Source organism: Colobus angolensis, unplaced genomic scaffold (assembly GCF_000951035.1).
Source record: "Colobus angolensis palliatus isolate OR3802 unplaced genomic scaffold, Cang.pa_1.0 Scaffold3, whole genome shotgun sequence".
Taxonomy (NCBI): domain Eukaryota; kingdom Metazoa; phylum Chordata; class Mammalia; order Primates; family Cercopithecidae; genus Colobus; species Colobus angolensis.
The window spans coordinates 29688818-29715498 of NW_012116265.1; the positions used below are offsets into that span (position 1 = coordinate 29688818).

The following is a 26681-nucleotide window of genomic DNA, read 5'->3' on the forward strand; positions in this document are numbered from 1 at the left end:
CAGCCCAGGTCCATGGTACCCTGGTGATCGAGAAATCTTGGGTTTGTGGCAGCACCGGTGCCAACCTGCAGGGCCTTGAAGAGACATACATTAATCAGGAACCTGGAGAATCAGGCTCTTAGTAATTACAATTTGACTCTGGTTAGAATCCAGACCTCCCAGCGTAAGGGCAACCTCTCCTCTCTCTCTGCCATAGTGAGTCTCAGCTGAGGACACACATCAGACTGCCCCTGGAGCTTTGTGAAAATACACATGGCCAGGACCCAACCCTGAGACCGATGCAGTAGATGAGTGTGGGCCTTGAGCATCTGTAAGATGTTCCATGGATGATGCTGATCGGCACCCCCAGTAGGCACTCCCCATCTGGAGCTTCTTCCGTCATCAGCAGCAGCCCTTTTCTGGCTGCATTAGGCTCACCCTTGCTCAGACACCAGGGACATGCCCTTTGCAGGGGGTCTCTTCTCCTAATGTGTAGGTCTCTTCGTTTCTCCTCATTTCCCTTCTGCTGTTCTCTTTGCCAGGTTCACCTCTTGTCTGCCGAGTTTGGGAAGCACTTGTTGGAGGTTGAAGACCTGCTACAGAAGCACAAGTTGATGGAAGCTGACATTGCCATCCAAGGGGACAAAGTGAAGGCCATCACTGCAGCCACCCTGAAGTTCACTGAGGGGAAAGGTGAGACCAAGTCTGTCTCCCCTGTTAAGGCTTCCGATGCCAGAGCCTCATCCTCTGGCCTAACACCCCAACTTGGATAAATCTCCTGGAACCAACTTTAAAGTTCTGTTTCTTTCATCAAGTAATGGTCCGAGAAAGAAGCTTGAGGAACAGTCAGACTCTCTAGAGAGCCGACAACTTCTTCAATAACCTATAATCACCAAGGAGCCATCATCTGTCCTTCATTCTCCTTGCTAGTTCAAGTCATGGCTGAGACAATTTAGGTTTCCAGATTCTTGTTTTAAATAAGAGACCTCATTGCCTCTTTCAAGAATGACCTTGAAAATTTTTTAAAATTAATTTTAAAAATAATTTTATGTTGTACATTTCTATTAAGAACTAACCCCACTTTTTATCTTCCTTAACCCTGAAGTTCAGTGGGAAATAATTATAAAGAATCTGTCCACCCTCTGAGCAACTGGGATCCCCCTGCACCCAACCCCAAAGCCCCAGTGACATGGCAGCTTCAGGTTTGTGTAGTTCCAACCTGGCAGCTCATCTGAAGCGTGCCCATAAATGAAGCTCATCTCCCACTTTGTCCTTCTTCCCCCTATTTCTTCCAGGGTACCAGCCTTGTGACCCCCAGGTCATCCAGGACCGCATCAGCCACCTGGAGCAGTGCTTTGAGGAGCTGAGCAACATGGCAGCTGGGCGGAAGGCCCAACTGGAACAGTCTAAACGACTCTGGAAGTTCTTCTGGGAGATGGATGAGGCCGAGAGCTGGATCAAGGAGAAGGAGCAGATCTATTCTTCCCTGGACTGTGGCAAAGACCTGACCAGTGTGCTCATCCTACAGCGCAAGCACAAGGCTTTTGAGGACGAGCTCCGTGGGCTGGATGCCCACTTGGAGCAGATCTTCCAGGAAGCTCATGGCATGGTTGCGCGCAAGCAGTTTGGGCACCCGCAGATCGAAGCCCGCATCAAGGAGGTGTCGGCTCAGTGGAACCAGCTGAAGGAGCTGGCTGCCTTCCGCAAGAAGAACCTCCAGGATGCTGAGAACTTTTTCCAGTTCCAGGGCGATGCGGATGACCTGAAGGCTTGGCTGCAAGACGCCCACCGGCTGCTCTCTGGTGAAGATGTAGGGCAGGATGAAGGGGCCACGCGGGCCCTGGGGAAAAAGCACAAGGACTTCCTGGAGGAGCTGGAGGAGAGCCGTGGGGTGATGGAGCACCTGGAGCAGCAGGCCCAGGGATTCCCTGAAGAGTTTCGGGATTCCCCAGACGTGACCCATCGGCTGCAGGCCCTGCGGGAGCTCTACCAACAGGTGGTGGCCCAGGCAGACCTGCGTCAACAGAGGCTGCAGGAAGCCCTGGACCTGTACACAGTGTTTGGGGAGACAGATGCCTGTGAGCTGTGGATGGGCGAGAAGGAGAAGTGGCTGGCCGAGATGGAAATGCCAGATACCCTGGAGGACCTGGAGGTGGTGCAGCACAGGTCAGAGTTAACTCATCTTTTCCTCACCTCCCTGTACCCAGGTCTGGGCACCATCTCCCACCTAGTTTGGTAAAGGTCTGCTCTGGATCAGCAAAGGTCTCTTTGAGAGGCCCTGGGATGCCCTTTGTTGCAAAGTCCTGGCATTGGGAGTCACAAGTTCTATTCTGGCTTTGTGGTCTGGAGTACTTCACCCACTGGGGCCTTGCGTTCCTCAAACAAAGGGAATTTCTCTAGTCCAGTTATTCAATTACTTTTCAACGATAGCAATCTTTGCTCAGATGAATTGTGTATGGAACCCCTAGGTCACACAGAGGAAAAATGGAGCTACTCTGGAGAAGGAGGTTGAGAGGCCAGGACTCTGCTAGATCTAGCTTTTTGTGGCATTCCTTAAGCCAGGGGACTCTGAAGGGCCACAGAGAGAGTTTGCAAACCCCCTGTCTGCAAGGTCACTTTCACCCCTGGTGTTCTGATTTCATCAGTACCCCAGATGGTGAGGCATGCCCCAGTCTGTGAGGCATCTCAGCAGCCGAAGCACAGAACTCAGGGAGTCAGGAGGAGGAGAGGCCACTCTCTGGAGCAGTGCCAAGGTGGTGCTGCACTGATGCTGGAGAATCCTGGGCTCTTACCCTTGAAGGATCAGCCTTCGGAACCACAAATTCCCCCCAACCACCACCCCAGCAGCTTTTCCTTATCTTACCCAGGAATGGAGCACCTGACTGGAAAGGGTATCTTTCGGATCAAGATGTCAAGGCATTGGACTCAGAGTCCAAAAGCAACAGCCAGAAAAGTGGAGGCCTGGAAGGTGGCCCTTGTGACAATTGACATCCTCCACACAAATACACAGTAACCTCTCTTCAGCCCTGCCTCCCCTTCATATATCTCTGTTGAGCCAGAAGCCTGTGTAGGAAGTAACTGACTCTCTCAAGGCCTGTTCCAGGCAATGCTAACTCACAAAATCAAACCCATGAACCAGAAAGAAGGGCCAGCATATCTGTCTTCTTCCTCCTGCCTCACCTGAACAAACGGTTTAGGCAGTGGAAGGAGAAAGCAAGAGCTACATGTTCTGGAGACTGGGGGTGCCACTGGCAAGGAAGTGTCTGCTGCTGCCTCACCCATCCTCATTTCCCTCTGCCCCTATCAGGTTCGACATCCTGGACCAGGAGATGAAGACTTTGATGACTCAGATTGATGGCGTGAACCTCGCTGCCAACAGCTTGGTAGAGAGTGGCCACCCACGCAGCGGGGAGGTGAAGCAGTACCAGGACCATCTAAACACCAGGTGGGGTGGGGGTAGGGCATGGGGCGGGGGGCATTGTCTCTCGACATCTGACACACTGCTGGGGGCGAGGCCCAAAATTAGGCCACCTACTATGCACCAACACTTCTGCACCCTCAACATTCCTGTTTTTTTGTTTTTGTTTGTTTGTTTGTTTGTTTTTGAGACAGAGCCTCGCTCTTTTACCCAGGCTGGAGTGCAGTGGTGTGATCTCAGCTCACTGCAACTTCCACCTCCTGGGTTCAAGCTATTCGTGTGCCTCAGCCTCCCAAGTAGCTGGGATTACAGACGCGCAATACCATGCCTGGCTAGTTTTTGTATTTTTAGTAGAGACGGGGTTTCACCATGTTGGCCAGGCTGCTCTCATTCCTGGCCTCAAGCAATCTGCCCACCTCGGCCTCCCAAATTGCTGGGATTATAAGCATGATCCACTGCACCCCCACCAACATTCCTGTCTGTCTCAGCCATGGTTCCTTCCCAGTAGTACTGGAGTTGTAGCAGCAAGGAGGAATGATCGAGGTGGTGAACAACCCAGGGAGGGAGAGAAACGAGTCCTGGGAGGCTCGAATGCTGTGCCCGGGGAGCGCAGGTGTGTGTATGTGTGATGGAGGGCACATCCCAAGTGTGCCCAAACTCAGAATCAGGCCATATGCTTCTCATGCTGTATTTCCCCGGACATTCTTGGGCAGAGAAAATTGCTTTCTGAGAGCTCTTAAGTACTGTCCGTAAAATAATGCTCCAGCCTGTGCCAAATGCAGTATTGATAATGAGGCTGGCTTGAATGAAGAGAAGAATTAGCAGGGAGCCTTAAGCAAGCTTTGTGGCCAGAACAAAAAACAAGCCCCGAGGAGCCTTTAGAGAAGGGGTGCTTTCAGTGTGGGGTGAAATTGCCCACGAGTTCCTAGAGGATCTTTGAGGACACAGCAAACGCCTGCATTCCCTGTCTTTACCCTGGGCCCTGCACATGCAATGCCACGCGTTCACCACCTCCCCACTACGCTGGCCCCTTCCCCACACTTGTGCCCCACAGTAGAGCCTTGCTCTGCCTGAGGCAATCTGGGAGGTGGGCCTGGAGAAGACTCCATTGTAAAGAAAGGGATCAGCACAGTGGAGACTTCACTGGGGGGTTAAGGGGAGGCAGCGATGACCAGAATTCTTTAGAGCCACTAGAATGGGATGATTGTCTTAGCAGCCCAAGCTGGAGAGTGTGGTTCAGGAGATTCCTTTGTCAATCTGATGTTTTACAAAGGAAGAGAATACCTCTTCCCTCTTCTTTTGCCTTGTAGGTAATGAGTTTGTGTGTGTTGGTGGGCAGGAGGTGGTAGAGATTATTGCAGTTGCTGCATAATTGAGGAAACTAGAGCAGGTCTAAACCAGAGAAACTTCCTGAGAGGAAGAACTCATCAGCTCAACAATGAACTATAGTCTGAGAATGTTGATCTTTACAGACCCCTAAAACAGGCCCCATCCTCAAGTGATAAATATCCTGGTACCTGCCATCCTGAAGTAAGAAAAAAACCTGAGGCATGAAATTAAATTAAATTTGAGAGTTGAAAGGGACCTGAGAAGTCACCCAGTCTAGCCAGCGATGGGGAACTCACTCCCTCACCCTGCAGCCTGTCTCATTTTTGGGCAACTCTTTTTGGTTAAAAAGTTTGCTCTTCCATTGAGTGGAAATCTGCCTCCTTGAAATGTGTGCATATTGATTCTGGCTCTGCCCTTGAGAGATATCAGACTTACCCTGGTTCCTCTTCTGTGTATAGCTCTTCAATTATTTTTCAGAACAATGCCCATTCTACACCTCCACCCCCAGAGTCGTCTTGTGCCTCTGCGGTTTTTTTCCTCAGGGTGCATTCTCCCTACCTCTACATTATTCCAAATCCTGTCTCTGCCTGGGCCAGTCCAAGTCACTTGCTTTCCAGTTTTCCAGATGAAAAGCCATCTTTTCCTCCTTTGTACTGGTTTTGAGCTTCACATCCTATCTTATATTCTAATTGTTTTTGTCCCCAAGGACTTTCCTACTAGACTATGTAAGCAAATGAAGACCTGTGTCTATTTATATTGCCCAAGGGCTTTGCACACCAAACACATTTTTGAGGTTTCTCCTGTTTGGAATATTACTTTCCTAGCTTTGCCCTTGGCTTACTCTTTTTATTCAGGTCTCAGCTCAAATGTCAGCTTATTGGTGTGACCCCCACTGACCACCCCATTGAAAGCAGCACATCCTTCCTCTCGCTGACCCCTTTAGCCTCTAGATTGTTACCTTCTTTTATTTTTTCTTGGCACTTATCACCACTTGATGGATTATAGACTTGTTTATGTCTCTAACTACTTGAATGAAAGCAAGGACTTTGCATTGTTCTTTATTAATTAATTAATTTTTTATAGAGACAGAATCTCACTCCATTGCCCAGACTGGAGTGCAGTGGTGCAATTTTGGCTCACTGCAGCCTCAGCCTCCCAGACTCAAGTGATTCTCCCACCTCAGTCTCCTGAGTAACTAGTGCTACAGATGCACACTACTATACCCAGCTAAGTTTTTGTTTTTTTGTAGAGATGAGGTCTCACTATATTGCCTAGGCTGGTCCTGAACTCCTGGGCTTAAGTGATCCTCCAACCTCAACCTCCCAAATTGCTGTGATTGACAGGTGTGAGCCACTGCACCCAGCCTGCATAGTTCTTTCCATATCCCTAGTACCTAGATCAGTGTCTGCCACAAGGCAACTGAGAGTTGCTTGATAAATGCTTAGTACATGAGTGAACTGGGAAAAAACCAAAATTTTTCTGCCAAGCTTCTGTGTGAGTCATTCAAACACTTGATGAATGTGTGATCATCTTTCACCATCTGCATATTCCAGTTGAAAAAAAACCTGGCCCAGGACCAAACCTGAACTCTTGATGTCACCTGACCGGTGCTAACTAGAGTGGCTCTATCAACTTCCTGCATCTCAAAGACAGTGCAGTGACAGGGGCAAGTGTAGACTAGACCCAAACTCCAGTGCATCTTTGTGTGGCCTCCACCCAATGGCTACAGTGGAGCCACTCCAGGAAAGGCCTGGAAAATCACTATGGGGCCTCTTGCCTGGGGACACAGCCAGACCCTCTCCCAGGAACACTTCCCTGTCGATTCCAGGGGTTTCAAACAAACTTGGAGAAAACCCCTTGATTTCCCAGCCTCGGAGCACCATCTGTGTGCCAGACAGCCACAGAATTCCCAGAGCACGGGGTCTTCATGGTCTAGGATGGGAGCCGAGAAATCTGCAGGCTGTCTTTCCTCCCTCGTATCCCTGGTCTCCCCCAGCCTGTCTCTTACATCTCTCTGCAGACCTTTCAAATCACACTGGCTGCTGTTGTCACACCTTGGGAATGCACAACAGTGCCCTCTGCCTAGTCCATCTGCTAGTCCCTCGGCTTCCATCCCCTGAGGCAGGGGACAAAGACGAATGAGAGACTTGGTCCCATCCTTTAACTGGTCACTCCAGTGGAGGCACTGGGGGTGTGTTCACTGACTGGGGCTTTGTGTCCAGTGATGGGTTGTGTGGAGGTCACGTGAGCGACAGTCACCCCGTTGCTCCTTCCAGCTCCCTTAGTCCTCCTCTCTGCCTGGTAGGTGCTGTGTACATGAAACTTTATGCTATGTTATTTGTGAGCTTGTCTGAATATTTCTCTAAATCATACACCCCACAGGGCAAGGCCTAATTATGTCTGTATTCTCCCAAAGGCCAACAAAATGCCTTATACCCCTGTGGGTGTTCGAGAAAGATGGGTTCAATTAGAGAATGAGCATTCAGCCTGCGTATTACAGTGATGCAGAATGAGTGAACCTAGGCCCAAGGGTAGTGTCCCTAGTGGTCTGGCCCGGCTGATGGGCAGCTCTCTGAAAGAGGTTTATTGTGTACTGCATACTGACCCCAGGCCCCCAGGCATCCACCAGACCTTAGCACATTTCTGTGTTTCATAGCAACACTGTGCTCGAAGGTTAAGATTATGTTAGTCTTTTAAATTATCATCACAGCTTACTCCTCCTCATTCTCTTCGTCCCTCTCCTCTTATTCCTCTTCTTTTCACCAGGGTGTCTTTTCTCTTAGATCCAAGGTGATCTTTTTCAGGCCCTAGGAGACTGCATGTGGCCTTGGGCATTTACATGGTTCCTCTAGGGCAGCTGGGGACCCTATGTCCTGAAGCATTCTTGAAGTTAACGTGAGCCTTTTAATTATTTTGATATTTCATAAACTCTGGGGAAATTGTATATTTGCCTGAAATCCAACTACATGCATAGCCTTTGCTTTCATGTTCCTTTATTTATGGTTGGAATCACATCACTAATTGCCCCCTCCTGATCAAGAGATCTGATTGACAGTGATATATGTCTTGAGTTAAAATTGGATAAGTGAATTTTGCTCACCCACGCTTTGTTAGGTAGATTTTGTTTTTCTTTTTATCATACAAAATCTGTGCGGGGAGATTTGCGAGAAATGTGGGAAGGGGTCAAGGTCTCCTACGGGAAGAGTTAAGGGAGAAGGTGTCTCTCTCCTCCGGGCTGTGTCCCCATCCGGCAGGTGGCAGGCATTCCAGGCCCTGGTGTCAAAGCGGCGGGAGGCTGTGGACTCAGCCCTCCGAGTGTACAACTACTGCGTGGATTGTGAGGAGACCAGCAAGTGGATCACGGACAAGACAAAGGTAGTGGAGTCCACAAAAGACCTGGGGCGGGACCTGGCAGGTGTCATCGCCATCCAGCGGAAGTTATCAGGGCTGGAGCGTGACGTGGCCGCCATCCAGGCCCGTGTGGATGCCCTGGAGCATGAGTCGCAGCAGCTGATGGACTCGCACCCTGAGCAGAAGGAGGACATTGGTCAGCGGCAAAAACACTTGGAGGAGCTGTGGCAGGGCCTGCAGCAAGCCCTGCGGGGCCAGGAGGACTTGCTGGGGGAAGTCAGCCAGCTGCAGGCCTTCCTGCAGGATCTGGATGACTTCCAGGCCTGGCTCTCCATCACCCAGAAGGCTGTGGCCTCCGAGGACATGCCTGAATCCCTCCCAGAGGCTGAGCAGCTCCTGCAGCAGCATGCAGGTATCAAGGATGAGATTGATGGGCACCAAGACAGCTACCAGCGTGTTAAGGAGTCTGGGGAAAAAGTGATCCAAGGCCAGACGGACCCAGAGTATCTGCTTCTGGGCCAGCGGCTGGAAGGCCTGGATACCGGCTGGGATGCCCTGGGCAGGATGTGGGAGAGCCGCAGCCACACCCTCGCTCAGTGCCTTGGCTTCCAGGAGTTCCAGAAAGATGCCAAGCAGGCCGAAGCCATCCTCAGCAACCAGGTAGAGAGGCATTCAGAGCTGGGACAGGCGGGTCTCTCAGGGCAGTAGCTCTTGGGGTGAGCCCACAAATGTGCTGTAAGGCTCAGGGACCACATTACTCTTGTCTTGTACTCTGTATTCACTCATGGGGGAAATCTTTGTTTCTCATTAGGCGCCTTTTCCAGCCCTATGCCTTGTTCTTGGGTCTATCAGAGGCTAGAGAAGCGCATTTTGCCCTGGGTGGTTAGTCTTCCATGTGGCTTTAGGCACACTGTTTATTGGTGCCCCTGGGGTAGGAGTGGGGGCAAGACCTGGGGAGTAGCACCTCCTCCCTGCTCATTCAGGGGGCTCATTCAGACCGTGGCCTGTGTGGCTGCACGTGGTGCTCCCACTTGGTAGGTGTGCTCATCACCCCCTCCATGTGTCTTCATGCCTTGTCTGGAAACTTGCTCCAACAGGAATACACTCTGGCTCACTTGGAGCCCCCAGACTCCCTGGAAGCTGCAGAGGCTGGGATCCGGAAGTTTGAGGATTTCTTGGGGTCTATGGAGAACAACCGGGATAAGGTTTTGAGTCCTGTGGACTCTGGAAACAAGCTGGTAGCTGAGGGAAACCTGTACTCAGACAAGATCAAGGAGAAGGTGCAGCTGATTGAGGACAGGTACTCCCGGGCCCCAGGGCCACGAGGCCCCCAGAGCCACAGAGGGGTAGTGGTGCCACGAGAGGACCCCAAGCTCGGCACTATTGTCACTATGCCTTTGGCTTCCTTTCCAGGCACAGGAAGAACAATGAGAAGGCCGAGGAGGCCTCTGTCCTACTGAGAGACAACCTGGAACTACAGAACTTCCTCCAGAACTGCCAGGAGGTGAGGCTCCAGCAAGGAGCAGCCGCTTTCCTGGAGATTCCTTTCTAGAAGCAGAGTGCCCTCAAGGTGGGAAGTCCATAGAGATCCTTTCTAGCCCAAGAGCTGTGAGATTCCATGAGTGGGGACCTGTAGGTACTTAACTGGGTCATCCTCTAGAATCTTCAGTTGCACTGTTTTTTTTTTTTTTTTCAAATCTGAAAAGTCATCCTTAACTTGTCAAGTCTAGGCCAGAGTTTCTTAAAAGTAGTCTAGGGACAATCTATTTTAGAATCACCTAAGACCCAGTCTGGGCCAGCTTCAAGGATGTGTGACCTGTGTCACACCCTGTGCTTAGCTTAGAAGGGTCCTGGGCTCAGTTTAATGCTCTACTCTTGCCATCTTGAAATTCTTCATGCTTTTGAACAACTCCATTTTGTACTGGGCCCTGCAAATTATGGAGCCAGTCCTGGTCCTAGTTAAAGCAGACCCCTGGGTCTCACTCAGGCCAGATGAATCAGAACTTTAAGGGGTGAGACAGAGAAAGAACATTTTAAACAAACCTGCCAGTTGGAAAACTGCTGGGTAGGAAGGTCCTTGCTCAACCTGGGGCCAGCTGTACAAGGAAGGTCTTTAATCTGCCTTCCCAGGTCCCTCCATTGACAGTACTTTCTACGTGGAATGGGGTTTTCCTTGACCTCTTTCTTGTCATACTCCTTTTCTGTCAGCCCAGATAACTTTGTTTTCATCAATCTCTGTCCTTGGCTTCTTCCTCAAATAACATTTTTTTCCTGTGTTTATCAAAGATCTCTCACCAAACTGCCAAAGGATGGATTTATCCATCCATCCAGTAAATACTCTTTGGGTTCCTAGAATATGCTAGGCCCTGTCTTAGGTCCTCGAAATATGGAGAGAAGAGTAAAGTATCCCTGATCTCACACCACACACACTCCAGTGGGGAAGATGCACCTGTGCCCACATTTTAGCCCTGGCCTATCATGGGTAAAGTTGCCTGTGCTGGTCCAGAGGGATCCAGAACTGCAGATGAGTTCTCTTCTGTGCTTGCACTTCCTCCCCATGGGCTTCTCCTTCTGCAGCCAGGGATGGGCAGCAGGTTGTGCCCTGCCAAAGAAATATACTCAGGGACAGTCAGCCCACTGTTTATGCACACAGCTCACTCTTTGGATCAACGACAAGCTGCTGACATCTCAGGATGTCTCCTACGATGAAGCACGAAACCTTCACAATAAATGGCTGAAGCACCAGGCGTTTGTGGCAGAGCTGGCTTCCCATGAAGGGTGGCTAGAGAACATTGATGCGGTAAGTGAAGTGAGTGGGTGGCGGAGGGCACTCTGCTCAGATAGGCTTGCCTGGATGGGGCTTCACCCAAGGTGTGGACACTGTCCTAAAGCTTGCTGACAGTATAGAATGTGGCAGCAAACAACTTTTCTAAATAGTAGTTAAACCTTCAGAGGTCCTGATATAGTCAATCTTAGTACACCTGGTCAGAATCAGTGCCTCTTCTGTGTCACCTGAATCTAGGAACAGCCCAGGACATCTAGACTGAGGACATCTAGTTAGAGCTTCAGTGTCCAGTGCCAGGACAGCAGTTGTTAATGTTTGCTTTCCATTGCCTTCACCAGGGCTCCAGCACTGTCCTGCACAGGGCTGGAGGAATAGGCAAGATGATCAGAATGGTCCAGGGGAGCCATTAATCCTCATCATTTGGATGGGCAGAAGCACTGGGGAGTGGTCGTTTCCACTTCTTGTAGATGGTGAACTAAGGGACCCCTCTGTAGATAGTTTGCCCAGTGGACAAGTCCAAATGTGGCTGGAATTAGATGTGGAAATCACTACCTTTGCTCCTCTCTACCATGGCTGTCCATGAAAAAGCAGCCCTAGCATCAGACTGATTTCTTAACCTCCCTGTGCCTCAGTTTCTTCCTCTATGAAATGAGAGTAATAAGAGGACCTTCGCAGTGGAGTTGTGAGCACTAAATACTTAAAGACAAATGAAACATTTAGCATAGTACTTGGCAATTATGAGACACTCAATAAATAGTAACTTTTAGGCCAGGCACAGTGGCTCACGGCTGTAATCCCAGCACTTTGGGAGGCCGAAGTGGGCAGATCACTTGAGGTCAGGACCTCAAGAACAGCCTAGCCAACATGGCGAAATCCCATCTCTACTAAAAATGCAAAAATTAGCTGGGCGTGGTTGCATATGCCTGTAATCCCAGCTACTCAGGAGGCTGAGACACAAAAGGGCTTAAACTGGCGGGAGGAGGTTGCAGTGAGCCAAGATTACGCCACTACACTCCAGCCTGGGCAACAGAGAGAGACTCTGTCTCCAAAAAAAATTAACTATTATTACTGATATAGATTCCTAAGTCCAATTTATATCACACTGTGCCCACCCAAAAATGATACATCTGTGCAGATGAAAACCAGACAAGACAATCTCAGTAACCAAAGGAAGTCAGTGAAGGTTAGTGCACAACCTCGGGAACTCACGGGGCAGTTTCTGCATTGGCTGTACTTGGATGGGTCTGGAATCCTTTTTCTTGCAGCAGCTGACTCTTGTCTGCAGCTCCCGTGCTGCAGTCTCCCTGAATCATTGCCCCCAGCGCTGCTCTCCCTGCCCGGCTTCCCCTACCAGCAGTGTCTAACCCTTTGAATATGAGGACTTTTTCCTTATCTGTGGTGGTGCATATCATGAAAATTATGCACAGACTTTTTTTCACTCATCAGCTATTGTGTTAATGTATTTTATGTGTGTCCCAAGACAATTCTTCTTCTTCCGACGTGTCCCAGGGAAGCCAAAAAGTTGGACACCCCTGCTAATGCTGGGGATTCAGAGTCAATTTCAGTTGCGCCTCACCCACATTCTATGAAGATTCTTCACCTTGCTGATCTCCTCTTGGGTAGTCTCTTGCAACCATTAGGAGCAGGGCTCACCCAAGGCCCAGTCAGCCCAGAATGTGAGCTCTCCTCCTTCTTGCCCCTAGGAAGGAAAGCAGCTGATGGATGAGAAGCCCCAGTTTACAGCCCTGGTGTCCCAGAAGCTGGAAGCCCTGCACCGGCTCTGGGATGAGCTGCAGGCCACCACAAAGGAGAAGACCCAGCACCTCTCAGCTGCCAGGAGCTCTGACCTGCGCTTGCAGACCCATGCTGACCTCAACAAGTGGATCAGTGCCATGGAGGACCAGCTGCGGTCAGACGACCCGGGCAAGGACCTGACCAGTGTCAATCGGATGTTGGCTAAGCTGAAGGCACGTGAGTGGGTTGTAGACTTAGAGTGTTAGGATAGAAGGGGTCGTGGAAGCCAATCTGACACCTTTATTTTTAATTTTAGGTTTGGGGGTACATGTGAAGGTTTGTTACACATGTCATGGGGGTTTATTGCACATATTATTCCATCACCCAGGTTTTGAGCTCAACATCCAGTAGTTATCTTTTCTGCTCCCCTTCCTTCTCCTACCCTCCCCCATCAAGTACACCCTAGTGTCTGTTTCGGTTGCGCCTCACCCACATTCTATGAAGATTCTTTGCCTTGCTGATCTCCTCTTGGGTAGCCTCTTGCAACCATTAGGAGCAGGGCTGATCCAACGCCCAGTCAGCCCAGAATGTGAGCTCTCCTCCTTCTTGCCCCTAGGAAAGAAAGCAGCTGATGGATGAGAAGCCCCAGTTTATAGCCCCAGTGTCCCAGAAGCTGGAACGCCTACTGTTGTTTCCTTGTGTTCATAAGTTCTTCTCACTTAGCTCCCACTTATAAGTGAGAACATGTGGTATTTGGTTTTCTGTTCCTGCATCAGTTTGCTAAGGATAATGGCCCCAGCTCTATCCATGTTCGCACAAAAGATATGATCTCATTCTTCTTTTATGGCTGCAAAGTATTCCATGGTGTATATCATATTTTCTTTATCCAGTCTGTCATTGATGGGCATTTAGGTTGAGTCTATGTCTTTGTTATTGTGAATAGTGCTACAGTGAACATAAGTGTACATGTGTATTTATGGTAGAATGCTTTACATTCCTCTGGGTATATACCCAGGAATGGGATTGCTGGGTCAAATAGTAGTTCTGCTTTTAGCTCTTGAGGAATTGCCATACTGTTTTCCACAGTGGTTGAACTAATTCACACTCCCACCAACAGTGTATAAGGGTTTCCTTTTCTCTGCAACCTCACCAGCATCTGTTATTTTTTGGTTTTTTAATAATAGCCATTCTGACTGGTGTGAGATGGTATCTCACTGTGGTTATGATTTGCATTTCTCTAATGATCAATGATATTGAGCTTGTTTTCATATGTTTTTGCCTGCATGTGTGTCTTCTTTTGAAAAGTGTCTGTTCATGTCCTTTGCCCACTTTTTAATGGGATTGTTTGTTTTCCTCTTGTAAATTTAAGTTTCTTATAGATGCAGGACGTTAGACCCTTATCAGGTCCATAGTTTGCAAATATTTTCTCTCATTTTGTAGGCTGTTTACTCTGTTGATAGTTTCTTTTGCTGTTCAGAAGCTCTTAAGTTTAATTCGATCTCATTTGTCAATTTTTGCTTTTGTTGCGATTGCTTTTAGTGTCTTTATCATGAAATCTTTGCCCATTCCTATGTCCAGGATGATATTGCCTAGGTTGTCTTCCAAGCTTTTTATAGTTTTGAGTTTTACATTTAAGTCTTTAATCCATCTGAGTTTATTTTTGTATATTGTGTAAGGGAGGGGTCCAGCTTCAATTTTCTGCATATGGCTAGCCAGTTCTCCCAGCACCATTTATTAAATAGGGAGTCTTTTCCTCATTGTTTGTTTTTGTCAGCTTTGTCAAAGATCAGATGGTGGTAGGTGTGTGGCCTTATTTCTGGACTCTCTATTCTGCTCCATTGGTCAATATGCCTGTTTTTGTACCAATACCATGCTGTTTTTGTCACTGTAGCCTTGTAGTATAATTTGAATTCTGGTAATGTGATTCCTCCAGCTTTATCCTTTTTGCTTAGGATTGCCTTGGGCATTCAGGCTCTTTTTTGGTTTCATATAAATTTTTAAATAATTTTTCTAGGCTGGGCATGGTGGCTCATGCCTGTAATCCCAGCACTTTGGGAGGCCAAGGCAGGTGGATCACCTGAGGTCAGGAGTTTGAGACCAGCCTGACCAACATGGAGACAGCCTGTCTCTACTAAAAATACAAAACTAGCTGGGTGTGGTGGTGCACCCCTATGATCCCAGCTACTCGGGAGGCTGAGGCAGGAGAATCACTTGAACGCAGCAAGCAGAGATTGCAGTGAGCCGAGATCGCACCATTGCACTCCAGCCTGGGCAACAAGAGCAAAACTCCATCTCAAAAATAATAATAATAATGATAATTTTTCTAGTTCGTTGAAGAATGTCATTAGTGCTTTGATAGGAACAGCATTGAATCTGTAAATTGCTTTGAGCAGTATAGCCATTTTAACTTTATTAATTATTCCTATCCATGAGCATGAGATGTTTTTCCATTTGTTTGTGTCTTCTCTGATTTCTTTGAGCACAATCTGAAACCTTAAAGTAAGCACTCCTACTCTTTCTCTTAACTGGACTTGCTTTTATCATGCAAAAATGTCGCCTGGTTTCTAATCCATCTCCAACCCCTTTTGCAGTGGGTAGGACAGAGACCCAAAAGGATGCATGAGAAACAGAACAGGCACTCAGAGGAGGCAAACATGAGTGGGAGCATCCAAGAAGACTCCTTGGAGGAAGTTGAGCTCAAATTGGGCCTTAAAGGAGGGGTGGGATGCAGATGAATGAAGAAGATGGAGGGGCTGTCCAGGCGCCAAGGCTGGTGCTGACACCGTCCCCTTGTGTCTCAGCGAGTGGAGGACCAAGTGAATGTGCGGAAAGAGGAGCTGGGGGAGCTGTTTGCCCAGGTGCCTTCAACAGGAGAGGAGGCAGGAGACGTAGACTTGAGCATCGAGAAGCGGTTCCTGGACCTCCTGGAACCCATGGGGAGGAGGAAGAAGCAGCTGGAATCATCCAGAGCCAAGCTGCAGATCAACCGGGACGTAGAGGATGAGACGGTGCGTGGGCCGCAGCTTCTCCCCACCCCCTGAGGCGGAGCCACCAGCTGCCATCAGAGTAGCTGGCTGCCACCCAGAGCAATTCTTGGCAGCAGATGACTGGTCACCTCACCCCTCATCTCATAGGGGTGTTGTGAGGATTACATTAAATAGAAAGCTCAAGTCAGTGCTTTTGTTGGGAACTCACTGTTCACTTGCTAGTATTGCTCAGTGAAGAACATGGACTTTGGGGTCAGACAGACTTGGGTTCCAGATCCAGCTACGTTACTGTCCCACTGTCTGACTAGGAGTAAGTCATTTGGAACCTCAGTTCAAAATCCTTGAATATTTCCATCTATAAAAGGGGGACAAAACCCTGATGGGGTGTTGGGAGGAACTGGGGAGACACTGCCAGCAAAGCTCTGCCCCGCCTGTGGTGAGCACTCGGGAAAGGGTGGCCATGATTGTCATCAGCTCTCCCCTGCCTTCTGGTCTCTGCAGCTCTGGGTGGAAGAGAGGCTGCCTCTGGCCCAGTCAGCCGACTATGGCACTAATCTGCAAACTGTGCAACTGTTCATGAAGAAGAACCAGGTGGGTCCTGCCTCACCTCACCAGTCGTACCCGCCCCTCCTCACCCCCACCTGGCCCCACAGGGGTAGGCCCAGCCCTGGCCTGCAGAAGGCTAGCAATGGCAGGTTAGTGTTCCTGTTGGCAGCTTTGGGGTCTCCAAACCGTATTGGTAGTCTTAGAGCAGAAAGAGCAGGTTTTTGTAATTATAGAGCAAATTCTGGGAGGATCACAGAGGAGGGAGGAATCCTGGTGCTTGGGGATTCAGGGCCATTCAGCCTCCATCAGGCACAGGTGAATGCAGGATCTTGGGGGTCCTGGCCTGGAGGTTGATGTGCTTCAGTAGCTGTGTATTCAGTGTATCCAGTGGTCTGCCTGCGAGGAAGGCAGTAACTCCTGGTCTCTCTCCCACAACATTGCCTTGCCCCTCTTCCAGGGCTGAGCTTGGCATGTGCGGTGTCCTTGGGGTAAGTAGGCCCCATTTCTCTGGACATGTGAGGATACTTGTGGGGCTCAAATTCCATTAGGAAGCCACTAACTTTGGACTCTGAGCCCTTGGAGCAAACATCCCTCTGCTTTTTGGCACTCACTTAGCCCTGACTGGGAACTCCTGTGGCCCTGGTCAAAATCCTGGACGTGAGCAGATGCCAAGCACTCCCTCTTAGATCAGGGCTGCAGCGGGAGCCTGAATCATGCAAGGAAGCTGGTTGTGTGGGGTCGCAGCGGCCAGAGAGATGGCCACAGACCCTTCTTGGACAGAGAGACCCTCCCTCTGCATGCTCTCTGGGTCAGCAAGGAGAGCCCAGGAACTTAGATCCCAGAGAAAAGCGACATGTCCCAGAGTGCCCTGTTAGTACTGCAACTCCTTGAGGAAGGAAGGTCATAGCAGACAGCATTCCCTTTCCCCACGTTGGCAGCAACTGACATCTGCTCACAGGACCGTTTGAGCCCAGCAGCAGTGCAGAGGCCTGGATTATATTCAGAGAGGTTTCTTCAAAGCTGCCTTAGGCCCTTTGCTTCTGGTTGATACAATCTGGTCACAGAGACTCCAGCAGCCACATGCAGGGACCTGGGCTAGAAGATGATAGAAATCCATCCTCAGTTAATGCCACAACCTTCAGCTAAAGATGGAAGGCTGGTAGGACACGGTATCCTTGGGACCTCAGTTTCCTTAATTGTAAAATGAGCCAACTCTAGTCTTTCCGACACAGGATTTTTGATTCTGTGCAGCCTCTATAAGTGTTATTGTTCAAAGGTTTTTAACTCCCCTGGCTGGCAGTTGCTATTTCAGGAAAAGGACAAGACAAATATGGATGGGGTTCCCCTAACCAAGAAGGGAAAGGCAGCCTCTTGGGAAAGCATGACTGCCCTAGTGAAGACTATTTTAGGCTCACCTGGCTAAACCATAAATCCAGTTTTATCATTTTCCCACTTAAAACCCTCTATTGCAATGGTTCTCAAACTCCAATATGCAACTCCTTTAACAAGCCCTCTGGGTGAGTTTACACAAGTTAACCGGGTGCCACCCCCAGATTCACTGCATCAAGCTCTGTGGGTAGAGCCTGATAATTTGCATTTCCAACAAGATCCTGGGTGATGCTGATGCTGCTGGTTCAGGACTCCACTTTGGGGACCACTGCTCTCGGGACTATTCATTGCAATTAGAACACATTCCACAAGGTACTACATGAAGAGTTCTCACTCCGGGCTGTACACTCAAATCACCTAGGCAACTTTTAGACAGGTGAATGCCCAGGTCCCACCTCAGATCAATTAGGATCTCGGGGGTAGGCTCCTAGCTGCATCTATTTCCCTGGGTTATTCAGTGGGCAATCAGGATTAAGAACCAGTCATGCCTGATATGGCCCCTGCCTTCCTCTGAATCTCAGCTCTTCTCACTTTGCCCTCCTTCACAGTATTCCCGCTCTTCTTGCCCTCTCTGTGGCCTCAGACAGTCCCTGCTCAAGACCACCCCAGAACCTTTGCACTTGTTCAGTCCTCTTGCCAGGAACACTTACCTCCAGCTCTCTGTGCAACTGCCTCCCTCCCATCATTCATGTCATGGTCAAGTGTCGTCTCCTCAGAGGGGCCCTCCTGACTCCCTTAGCTAAAGTGGCTCCTGCCACATCGCAGCAGACATTCTTCATCCCACTGTTGTCTTTTCCTCATAGCCCCCAGGGAGGAAGGCCCAGCCTTTGTTTATTCATTTATTTGCATGTTTACCTTCTATTTCCTCTACCAGGTTGTAAGCTTTAGAGTGCAGGGATTTTCATTTTTCTTGTTTCTATATTGTCCCTATTACCTAGGCCAGGGTCTGGTACATAGAAAAGAACTTAATACATAGTAGTTGAATGAATGAAGATAGGGAAGACTTTAAACGTAAGTACCTTGCACAGATACTAGAAAGTAATTGCTTAAATAGAAAGAAATACCTTTTTAGGCTGGGCGCAGTGGCTCATCTGTAATCCCAGCACTTTGGGAGGCCGAGGTGGGTGGATCACCTGAGCCCAGGAGTTTGAGACCAGCCTGGGCAACATGGCAAAATCCCATCTCTACAAAAAATACAAAAAATTAGCCAGATGTGGTGGTACATACCTGTAATCCAAGCTACTTGGGAGGCTGAGGTGGGAGAATCATCTGAGCCTGGGAAGTTGAGGCCCAGTGAGCTGTGATTGTGCCACTGCTCTCCAGCCTGGGTGACTGGAGTGAGACCCTATCTTAAAATAAAAAAGAAAGAAATTAATTTTTAGACCACCACGCAAAGGTCTTAAGATCTCAGAGTAACAAGCAAATGGAGCTGAAAATGTGGGTTGTTTGAATGCAATTGCAGAGACTACAGGAAATTGTAAAAATTGAGATTCTGAGCATAAAGTATACAAATGCATTTCAGCAAGTTATGTGACTTGTAGATGTGGTTATTTTGTATATATTTCAAATGCTGGCTATCACTGTACTGCTCACATGGGCTGCTCTTGCCCCTGCCTTCCAGTTTTAAAGGTCACAGGAAAATTATAGAGAGGGAAGAAACAGGTAGCGAGGTATATGGAGCTCAGGAGCCCACATATCAGCAGCAGCTAGCCCGGCCTCTAGGACCCAGAAAGCAAGTAGCCCATGTCAGGGCGTCCTGAAGAAAAAGGTGACCCAGCCACCAGGGTGGGAGGAAGAGGCCATGTTCGTGACTGAAGGCTCAAACGGGGACTAATGCAAAGCTCACAAAAGATTTGAGAAATAGAAGTAGGGAAAAACGAAACAAAAGCTGAGACTGTAAACAAGGGGCTGCTGTCACCTGTTCTTTTAGATGGAAGGCGAAAACTGTGCCCACCTGAGCTGCCAGGTTGTGCGGATCCTGCATAAATGATCCTGCATAAATCCTGCAAAAGCTGTTAGAACAAGGTATCAAAAAGGCCATTTTTCTTTTCCTTCCAACACATACACCTAAGGAATCAAGCTCTGCTGAAGCATAGGAAGATAGGGGACAGTCAAGAGCACAGGCTTCCGGGTCAGGTGGAGCTGTGTTCAAATCCGGCTCTGCCACTGAGTGACTTCACTACTGCATGCCAGTTTCCACATGCTTATCTCAGCAGGCCACCTGAGGGTGCAAGAATGGTGCACGTGAGGTGCTTAGCAGCCTGCAAGAGGTCCTTGGTAGTTCTTATTGCCATCACCTGCTCTGCTCTAGCAACAGGGGGTGAGAGGGACCAAGGGTGTCAGAGCTATGCTACCACTGCAGAAGCAGCCTCCCAGCCATGGTGGGAAGGCCCTGCCCTGAGCTCTTCCTTCTGGCCACAGACACTGCAGAATGAGATTCTGGGCCATACGCCGCGGGTTGAGGATGTGCTTCAGAGAGGGCAGCAGCTGGTGGAGGCAGCGGAGATCGACTGCCAGGACCTCGAGGAGCGCCTGAGACACCTGAAGAGCTCCTGGGATAGGCTGCAGGAGGCAGCGGCCGGGAGGCTGCAGCGACTGAGGGACGCCAACGAGGCACAGCAGTACTACCTGGATGCGGACGAGGCTGAGGCCTGGATTGGCGAGCAGGAGCTCTACGTCATCTCTGATGAGATCCCCAAGGTCTGTTTGGGCAGGGGATACCAGCCGGGGTGCCGAGGCACAGAGGAAGAGTTGAGGTTGGCTGTCGGTGGGGAGCCTTGTGAGTCCAACTGTGTGAGGAGTGAGGCCAGGGGGAACCCACAGACTCCCTGCCCTCCCTTGGTGCCTGCTTGGACACACCCCTGCAGGGCACACGCTGCAGCCAGGTGCCTCCTGTTTGCCCACTTAGGTTTGCTCTAACCCAAGGGTTCTCTACTTTTCTTTGCCATGGATTCTGTACTGGTGAACTGCTATGAAAGAGATGGGGTGAGAGGTGACAGGTGGGGGCCTCTCAAAGCTGGAATGATATATGATGTTTTCATGGGGACAAGGGTTAGGGCATGAAACGAAGGGTATATGTCAGATACAAATCGGGGGAGTCTGGAGAGGGAGGTAGGGCACGGGCATTGCTGGGAAATCAGAAAGGCAGGGAGGGAACATGTGCGGCTCTCCTGCGGGTGACCCACAAGCCTGCTCCCCTCCTCCCTAAGGCACCTCCAGGAGCAGGGGCACAACTTGCCAAGGGAGGCATCGTGGCCAGGCTGAGCTCTGGCACTGACTGTCTACTGCGTTCTAGGATGAAGAGGGCGCCATCGTGATGCTGAAGCGGCATTTGAGGCAGCAGCGTGCGGTGGAGGACTACGGCCGGAACATCAAGCAGCTGGCCAGCCGGGCCCAGGGCCTGCTGTCTGCAGGCCACCCTGAGGGGTGGGTGTGCCCCCTGGGGTGACTCGGTCAGGAGATGGGGATCAAGCCAGGGGCCCACCAGCCAATGTCCCTTCAGATTTAAGAGGAAAATGGAAACAGTTTTCCCTAATGGGGCTGGAGAAAATTGCCGCAGGACTGGTGACGGATCCAATTTCATTTTATGCCTTGGTTTTGTGTGAGTCACTTCCAGCTGGGTCAACAAGGCCCTGGTTTGCAAAATGAAAAGAGAAGGGGTTAGCAAAACTACCCTCTTGGTGACCTGATAGCACCAATTTTCCAAAGGGTTACAATATGCTAAGGGACACTGAAGACTACTTTAGCTTTTCTTTTTATGGTCCAGAAGGTCTCCAGGACTTCACGGTCCAGACAGAACCACGACGTAGGCGTGCAGATGGAAACCTGTGCCCACCTGGGCTGCGAGGTTTTGTGGATCCTGCATACATGGGAGCCCACTGGGCCACAGACCACACACTGCCCCCAGCCACAGCCCTGTCCTCAGCTGCCATTAGGGTGCCACCACTGTGGGTCCTCAGCAGCCAACCCAGATTTTCCCCGGGACCCACACTGTCTGGGCCCCTAGTATGTCCTGTCCCTCCCTGGAGGGCTGAGCAGAGTTGTTGCTGCAGGAGCCCTGCTCAGGCAGCGCTGCTCCCCCAGCCTCTCTGGAAGAACAATGGAGGCATTCCCCATTTGCACTTGTCCCTGTAAGCTTGCCAGAGTGAGGGGCACCGCAGGAAGCACCCCTCCAGGACAGAACTCCAAGACACAGTGTGTCATCCACTGAGGCTAGGGTGTGGCCCCTTCTCTCCCCAGCTCTTCCCCGGCAAAGCCCCTGTCATTTCTCCAGAGCTTCACTCCCTACCTATCCCTGCCAGGGGGCTATGGTCGGCATATGTTGGCTCCCCTGAGCCACTGCTCTGGGTTCGTGGCTGCTGTCTCTGAGGGCCTTCTTGGTTTTGAATTCCAGGGAGCAGATCATCAGGCTTCAGGGGCAAGTGGACAAGCACTATGCAGGGCTGAAGGACGTGGCGGAAGAGCGCAAGCGCAAGCTGGAGAACATGTACCACCTGTTCCAGCTCAAGCGGGAGACTGACGACCTGGAGCAGTGGATTTCAGAAAAGGAGCTGGTGGCCTCTTCCCCAGAAATGGGGCAAGACTTTGACCACGTGACTGTGAGTAGCCACAGCTCCTGCTGTCTTTGTGTTTCTCTAATGCAGTAGACGCAGCCAGCCCTCACCTCAGACACAGAGTGCTGCGCAGCATGCGACTTCCCCAGTGTGAGGTGGGACCTGCAGATGGGGCCTGCCCTGGGGAAGGTGTGAGAGTGTGGCTCCCGGTGCTGCAGTCACTGCCTGGGAATGTCTTCCGCTAAGCTGATGACACCTATAACCCCTCTGCACCCCAAAACCACATTTCTGTCTGCCCCACACCCAGCTTCTGCGGGACAAGTTCCGGGACTTTGCCCGCGAGACCGGGGCGATTGGGCAGGAGCGGGTGGACAACGTGAATGCCTTCATCGAGCGACTCATCGACGCGGGCCACAGCGAGGCGGCCACCATCGCCGAGTGGAAGGACGGGCTGAACGAGATGTGGGCAGACCTGCTGGAGCTCATCGACACGCGTATGCAGCTGCTGGCCGCCTCCTACGACCTGCACCGCTACTTCTACACGGGTGCCGAGATCCTGGGCCTCATCGACGAGAAGCACCGCGAGCTGCCGGAAGACGTGGGGCTGGACGCCAGCACGGCCGAGTCCTTCCACCGGGTGCACACAGCCTTCGAGCGGGAGCTCCACCTGCTGGGTGTCCAGGTACCTTCAGCCACCCACCGGCTACCAACTTCCAGGAGACCCAGGTGTCAGTCCCCACCTGGCTGTCAGCGGGGAAACCTCTAGGATGGGGGCCAGGAGGTTTCGTCTCCTTAGACAGCCAGGAGCTCAGGGAAGCGAGCAGTAACTTTCAGATGTTCCTTAGCTTCAGAAGTCGTTCTTTAAACAGAATCCTCACAAAAGGCCGATGCATATAATACTATACAGTGCAGTTTCTCCAGTTGTACAGTATTGTTAATGAACACATGCACAGCACTTTTCTAGCACCAGGTGCTTTTCTGAGCAATGTATGTAGCCATTGGACCCTCAGGGCCGTCCCCTGAGGCAGCTGCTAATATTCCCTGCACTTTGTAGATGAGAAAAGGGAGGGGTAGAGGGCCCATAAGTTTCCCAGGAACATGTGGGTACACAGTAGAGCCAGGGCTCAGACCCTGGCAGTCTAGCTATAGACCCCACACACTTAGCCACCAGGCACTTCAGCCTTTCCACATGGGAGCTGCAGAGCCCCCAAGTTCTACTGTTCAGACCCCTGGCTTCCCCGGCAAAGCCCCTGTCATTTCTGCCCTCTGCAGATCCCTAGGGTCCCCCAGAGCTTGGTGTGATAGAAAGGGCAAATGCAAGGTGGCTCCTGTTGCTGAGGGCTCCCCCAACTTCCAGTGCAGCAGGGAGAGGTAGGCTGGCTGTGCAATCCCAGGTCAGCCCAGCGGGGGTTGGGGACAGAACACCAGGGTAGGCTGGGCCCCTGGTTCATCCAAAAGCGGACCTCTTAGGGATGTGTCCTCCAGCTGGAGTGGAGGGCCTGGTGTGTGGCTGTTGCATTTGGGGATGCCAGGGCCCCTGAGAGAGGTGTAGCCTCACTGAGGTCTTAGGAGTAAGGTTTCACTGTCTCCGGGGCCAACCTCAATCAGGGGATCTGGTGGAACCCCTTCCTTGGAGAGGCAGCACACAGAGTGGTTAAGAATGGGGACTCAGGAGCACGGTGCAAATCCCAACTGTAGCCCTTTACTAGTGTGAGGGACCCTGGACCAGTTACTTAGCTTCCCTGTGCCTCGTTTTCCCCATCTCAAAAATAGCAATAGCAATAGTACCTCCTTCATGGGTTTGTTGGAAAGATGAAGAGAGTTCATCAATAGAAAGTGTTTAGAACAGGCCGGGCGCGGTGGCTCAAGCCTGTAATCCCAGCACTTTGGGAGGCCGAGACGGGCGGATCACGAGGTCAGGAGATCGAGACCATCCTGGCTAACACGGTGAAACTCCGTCTCTACTTAAAAAAAAATACAAAAAAAAACTAGCCGGGCGATGTGGTGGGCGCCTGTAGTCTCAGTTACTTGGGAGGCTGAGGCAGGAGAATGGCGTAAACCCGGGAGGTGGAGCTTGCAGTGAGCCGAGATCGCGCCACTGTACTCCAGCCTGGGCGACAGGGCGAGACTCCATCTCAAAAAAAAAAAAAAAAAAAAAGTGTTTAGAACAGTGCCTGGTACGTAGTTCCTCTCGTTAATGTACTGTTGAGGAGATCAAAGGGCATGGAGTTCCTTTCACTCCCAAACCTTCACAAAGTTCAAGAGGTATCTTGGGTAGGCAGAAGTGTCAAAGCAAGGAGCCTTCTCCTGTAGCGCCCCCTGGGTGGAGGCTGAAGATCCTACCTTCCAGCAGTGCCCTGAGTTGGCAGGCCAGGAGAACGTAGCTGCCCTTCCAGTCCTAGGACCGCAGCACCTAGGGAGCAATGTCCAGGGAACAATGTCTGGTTTTGCCTGACCACAGGTGCAGCAGTTCCAGGACGTGGCCACCCGTCTGCAGACAGCATATGCTGGAGAGAAGGCAGAGGCCATCCAGAACAAGGAGCAGGAGGTGTCTGCCACGTGGCAGGCGCTGCTCGACGCCTGTGCCGGGCGCCGGACCCAGCTAGTGGACACGGCGGATAAATTCCGCTTCTTCAGCATGGCCCGTGACCTCCTCTCCTGGATGGAGAGCATCATCCGGCAGATCGAGACCCAGGAGAGGCCCAGGTGAGGGGAGCGTCCTTGAGGCAGAGGCAGCTCCTCTCCAGGTCAGAGGATCCCGGCCAACCAGGGTGCTGCACTGGGGCTCGTCCCTGGAGGGACAGTCCTGGACTATTGGTCCGTGAAAATCCCTGGGGAACACTTGAGGCCTGAGGCTGGATCCAGGCAGAAATGGCCTGGCTCAGCTTCCACTGGGAGGACCAGTCGTTTCAGAGTCAGGAGAGTCCTGGGTGTAGAGAGAGAGACATCTGTCATTCAGGTTCTCCAATGGGCACAGTGACCATGGCTGTCAGTGAAAATAAGCAACTCACATGTCCAAAGCCGGGCAGGTCTAAGACTGCGCATTCTTCTCCTAGCCCTGGGATGTGAGGGGCCCTTCCCCCGAAACTCAGGAAGAAGCTCATTGTCCATGAGAGGAGGAGTCAGGCATGTGGGCAGTGAGAGCCCCTGCAGAGATCAGACCACTCTGCCCAGTCTGTGCAACTTCATCAGTTATTGCTGATCCATCTCCATCCTTCTGCCCCTACGGTGTCTGTCCTGGTGGTCTTACTTTTAACATTCTTATAGAGATATAACTCCCATACCACACTTCATCCATTTAGGGTGTATCATTCAATGGTTTTTAATATATTCGCTGTTACACAACTATCCCCACAACCTAAGGTTAGAAGATTTTCATTACTCCGTCCCTATTAGCAGTCACTCCCCATTCCCCTCTCTTCCCAGTCCCTGGAAACCACTACATGACTTTCTATCTCTCTAGATTTGCCTATGCTGGGCATTTCATATAAATGGAATCATACAATATGTGGTCTATTGTGACTGACTTCTTTCCCTTCGTATGTTTTCAAGATGCATCCATGTTGTGGCATCAGTCAGTACCCTATTCCTTTTTATTGCCCAGTAATATTCCCAGGCTTCTTTGGGGATTTCTGTACCCACTGCCCATGCTCTGGCCACTGAGAAATGGGAGATACTAGGGCATCTGTGTTCCTGCTGGGGCTGGGCTGGCGGAGGACCCCCTGGCTGGCCAGAGAGAGAGGAGGGAGCAGGGTCTCACTCCCACAGGCACGGGGAGGTGGGCCCCTCTGGTTGGGACACAGAGGCAGGCCAGAGTGACCCAGAGTTCCCTTCTTCCCTGTCCCCCAGGGATGTCTCCTCTGTGGAATTGCTCATGAAGTATCACCAGGGCATCAAAGCAGAGATTGAAACCCGGAGCAAGAACTTCAGTGCCTGCCTGGAGCTTGGCGAGTCCCTGCTGCAGCGGCAGCACCAGGCCTCAGAGGAGGTGAGGGGACTGCAGGGATGGAGGCGAGCCAGGCAGCCTCCTGGGAGGGAGCTGAGAGCTGCAGTTTTTCTGAGGAGCTTGTCTTGCTCTCACTCATAGAGATCAGGGCTACACACAGGCCCGGGGATTGCAGCCCCAGCAAGTACACTCCCTGCCTTAAGGAGCTGGCCAGTCAGTAAAGGAGAGCAGGCTCATAACCTGCCTAACACCCACAGGTGCACACACTTTGGAGCTGGTGACCTCCTTTAATAGGAGAGGCGCATGGGCCTCAGAAAGGTTAAGTAACGTGCCCCAGGCCGCACAGCTGGCAAGTAGCTGGGCCAAGACTTGAAGCCAGGACTGTAGGACCAAACCTGGCATTCTTTGCAGGACCCATCTGTACACTGCCTCAGATGGGGAAGGGTTTGCCCAGCCTGAGCTTTTCTCCCTTTGCTCCCCGTAGATCCGTGAGAAACTGCAGCAGGTGATGTCCAGGAGGAAAGAGATGAATGAGAAGTGGGAGGCCCGCGGGGAGCGGCTCCGCATGTGTGAGTAGAGCCCCGGAGGCAGGGCCCGGGGGCAGGAGTACCCCCGCTGGAGTAGGGGAATAGGGAGGTGCCACCATGGGTGGATTTTCACTACT

At 51.0% G+C, this 26681-nt stretch overlaps 1 protein-coding gene across 2 annotated transcripts in view; it reads left to right on the top strand.

Annotated features, from left to right (window-relative positions):
• The window catches only part of SPTB (spectrin, beta, erythrocytic), a 77562-nt gene that overhangs the window by 30087 nt on the left and 20794 nt on the right, over window positions 1–26681 (top strand). For both annotated transcript variants that reach the window (XM_011949766.1, XM_011949767.1), the window contains exons 12-28: window positions 522–672; window positions 1275–2145; window positions 3287–3424; window positions 7981–8737; window positions 9175–9377; window positions 9491–9581; window positions 10731–10877; window positions 12566–12829; window positions 15398–15604; window positions 16085–16174; window positions 19940–20218; window positions 20814–20944; window positions 21912–22116; window positions 22379–22753; window positions 24533–24777; window positions 25921–26059; window positions 26502–26586. In XM_011949766.1, coding sequence (XP_011805156.1) covers window positions 522–672; window positions 1275–2145; window positions 3287–3424; window positions 7981–8737; window positions 9175–9377; window positions 9491–9581; window positions 10731–10877; window positions 12566–12829; window positions 15398–15604; window positions 16085–16174; window positions 19940–20218; window positions 20814–20944; window positions 21912–22116; window positions 22379–22753; window positions 24533–24777; window positions 25921–26059; window positions 26502–26586 — 4378 coding nt within the window. The remainder of the gene's footprint in view (window positions 1–521; window positions 673–1274; window positions 2146–3286; window positions 3425–7980; window positions 8738–9174; window positions 9378–9490; window positions 9582–10730; window positions 10878–12565; window positions 12830–15397; window positions 15605–16084; window positions 16175–19939; window positions 20219–20813; window positions 20945–21911; window positions 22117–22378; window positions 22754–24532; window positions 24778–25920; window positions 26060–26501; window positions 26587–26681) is intronic.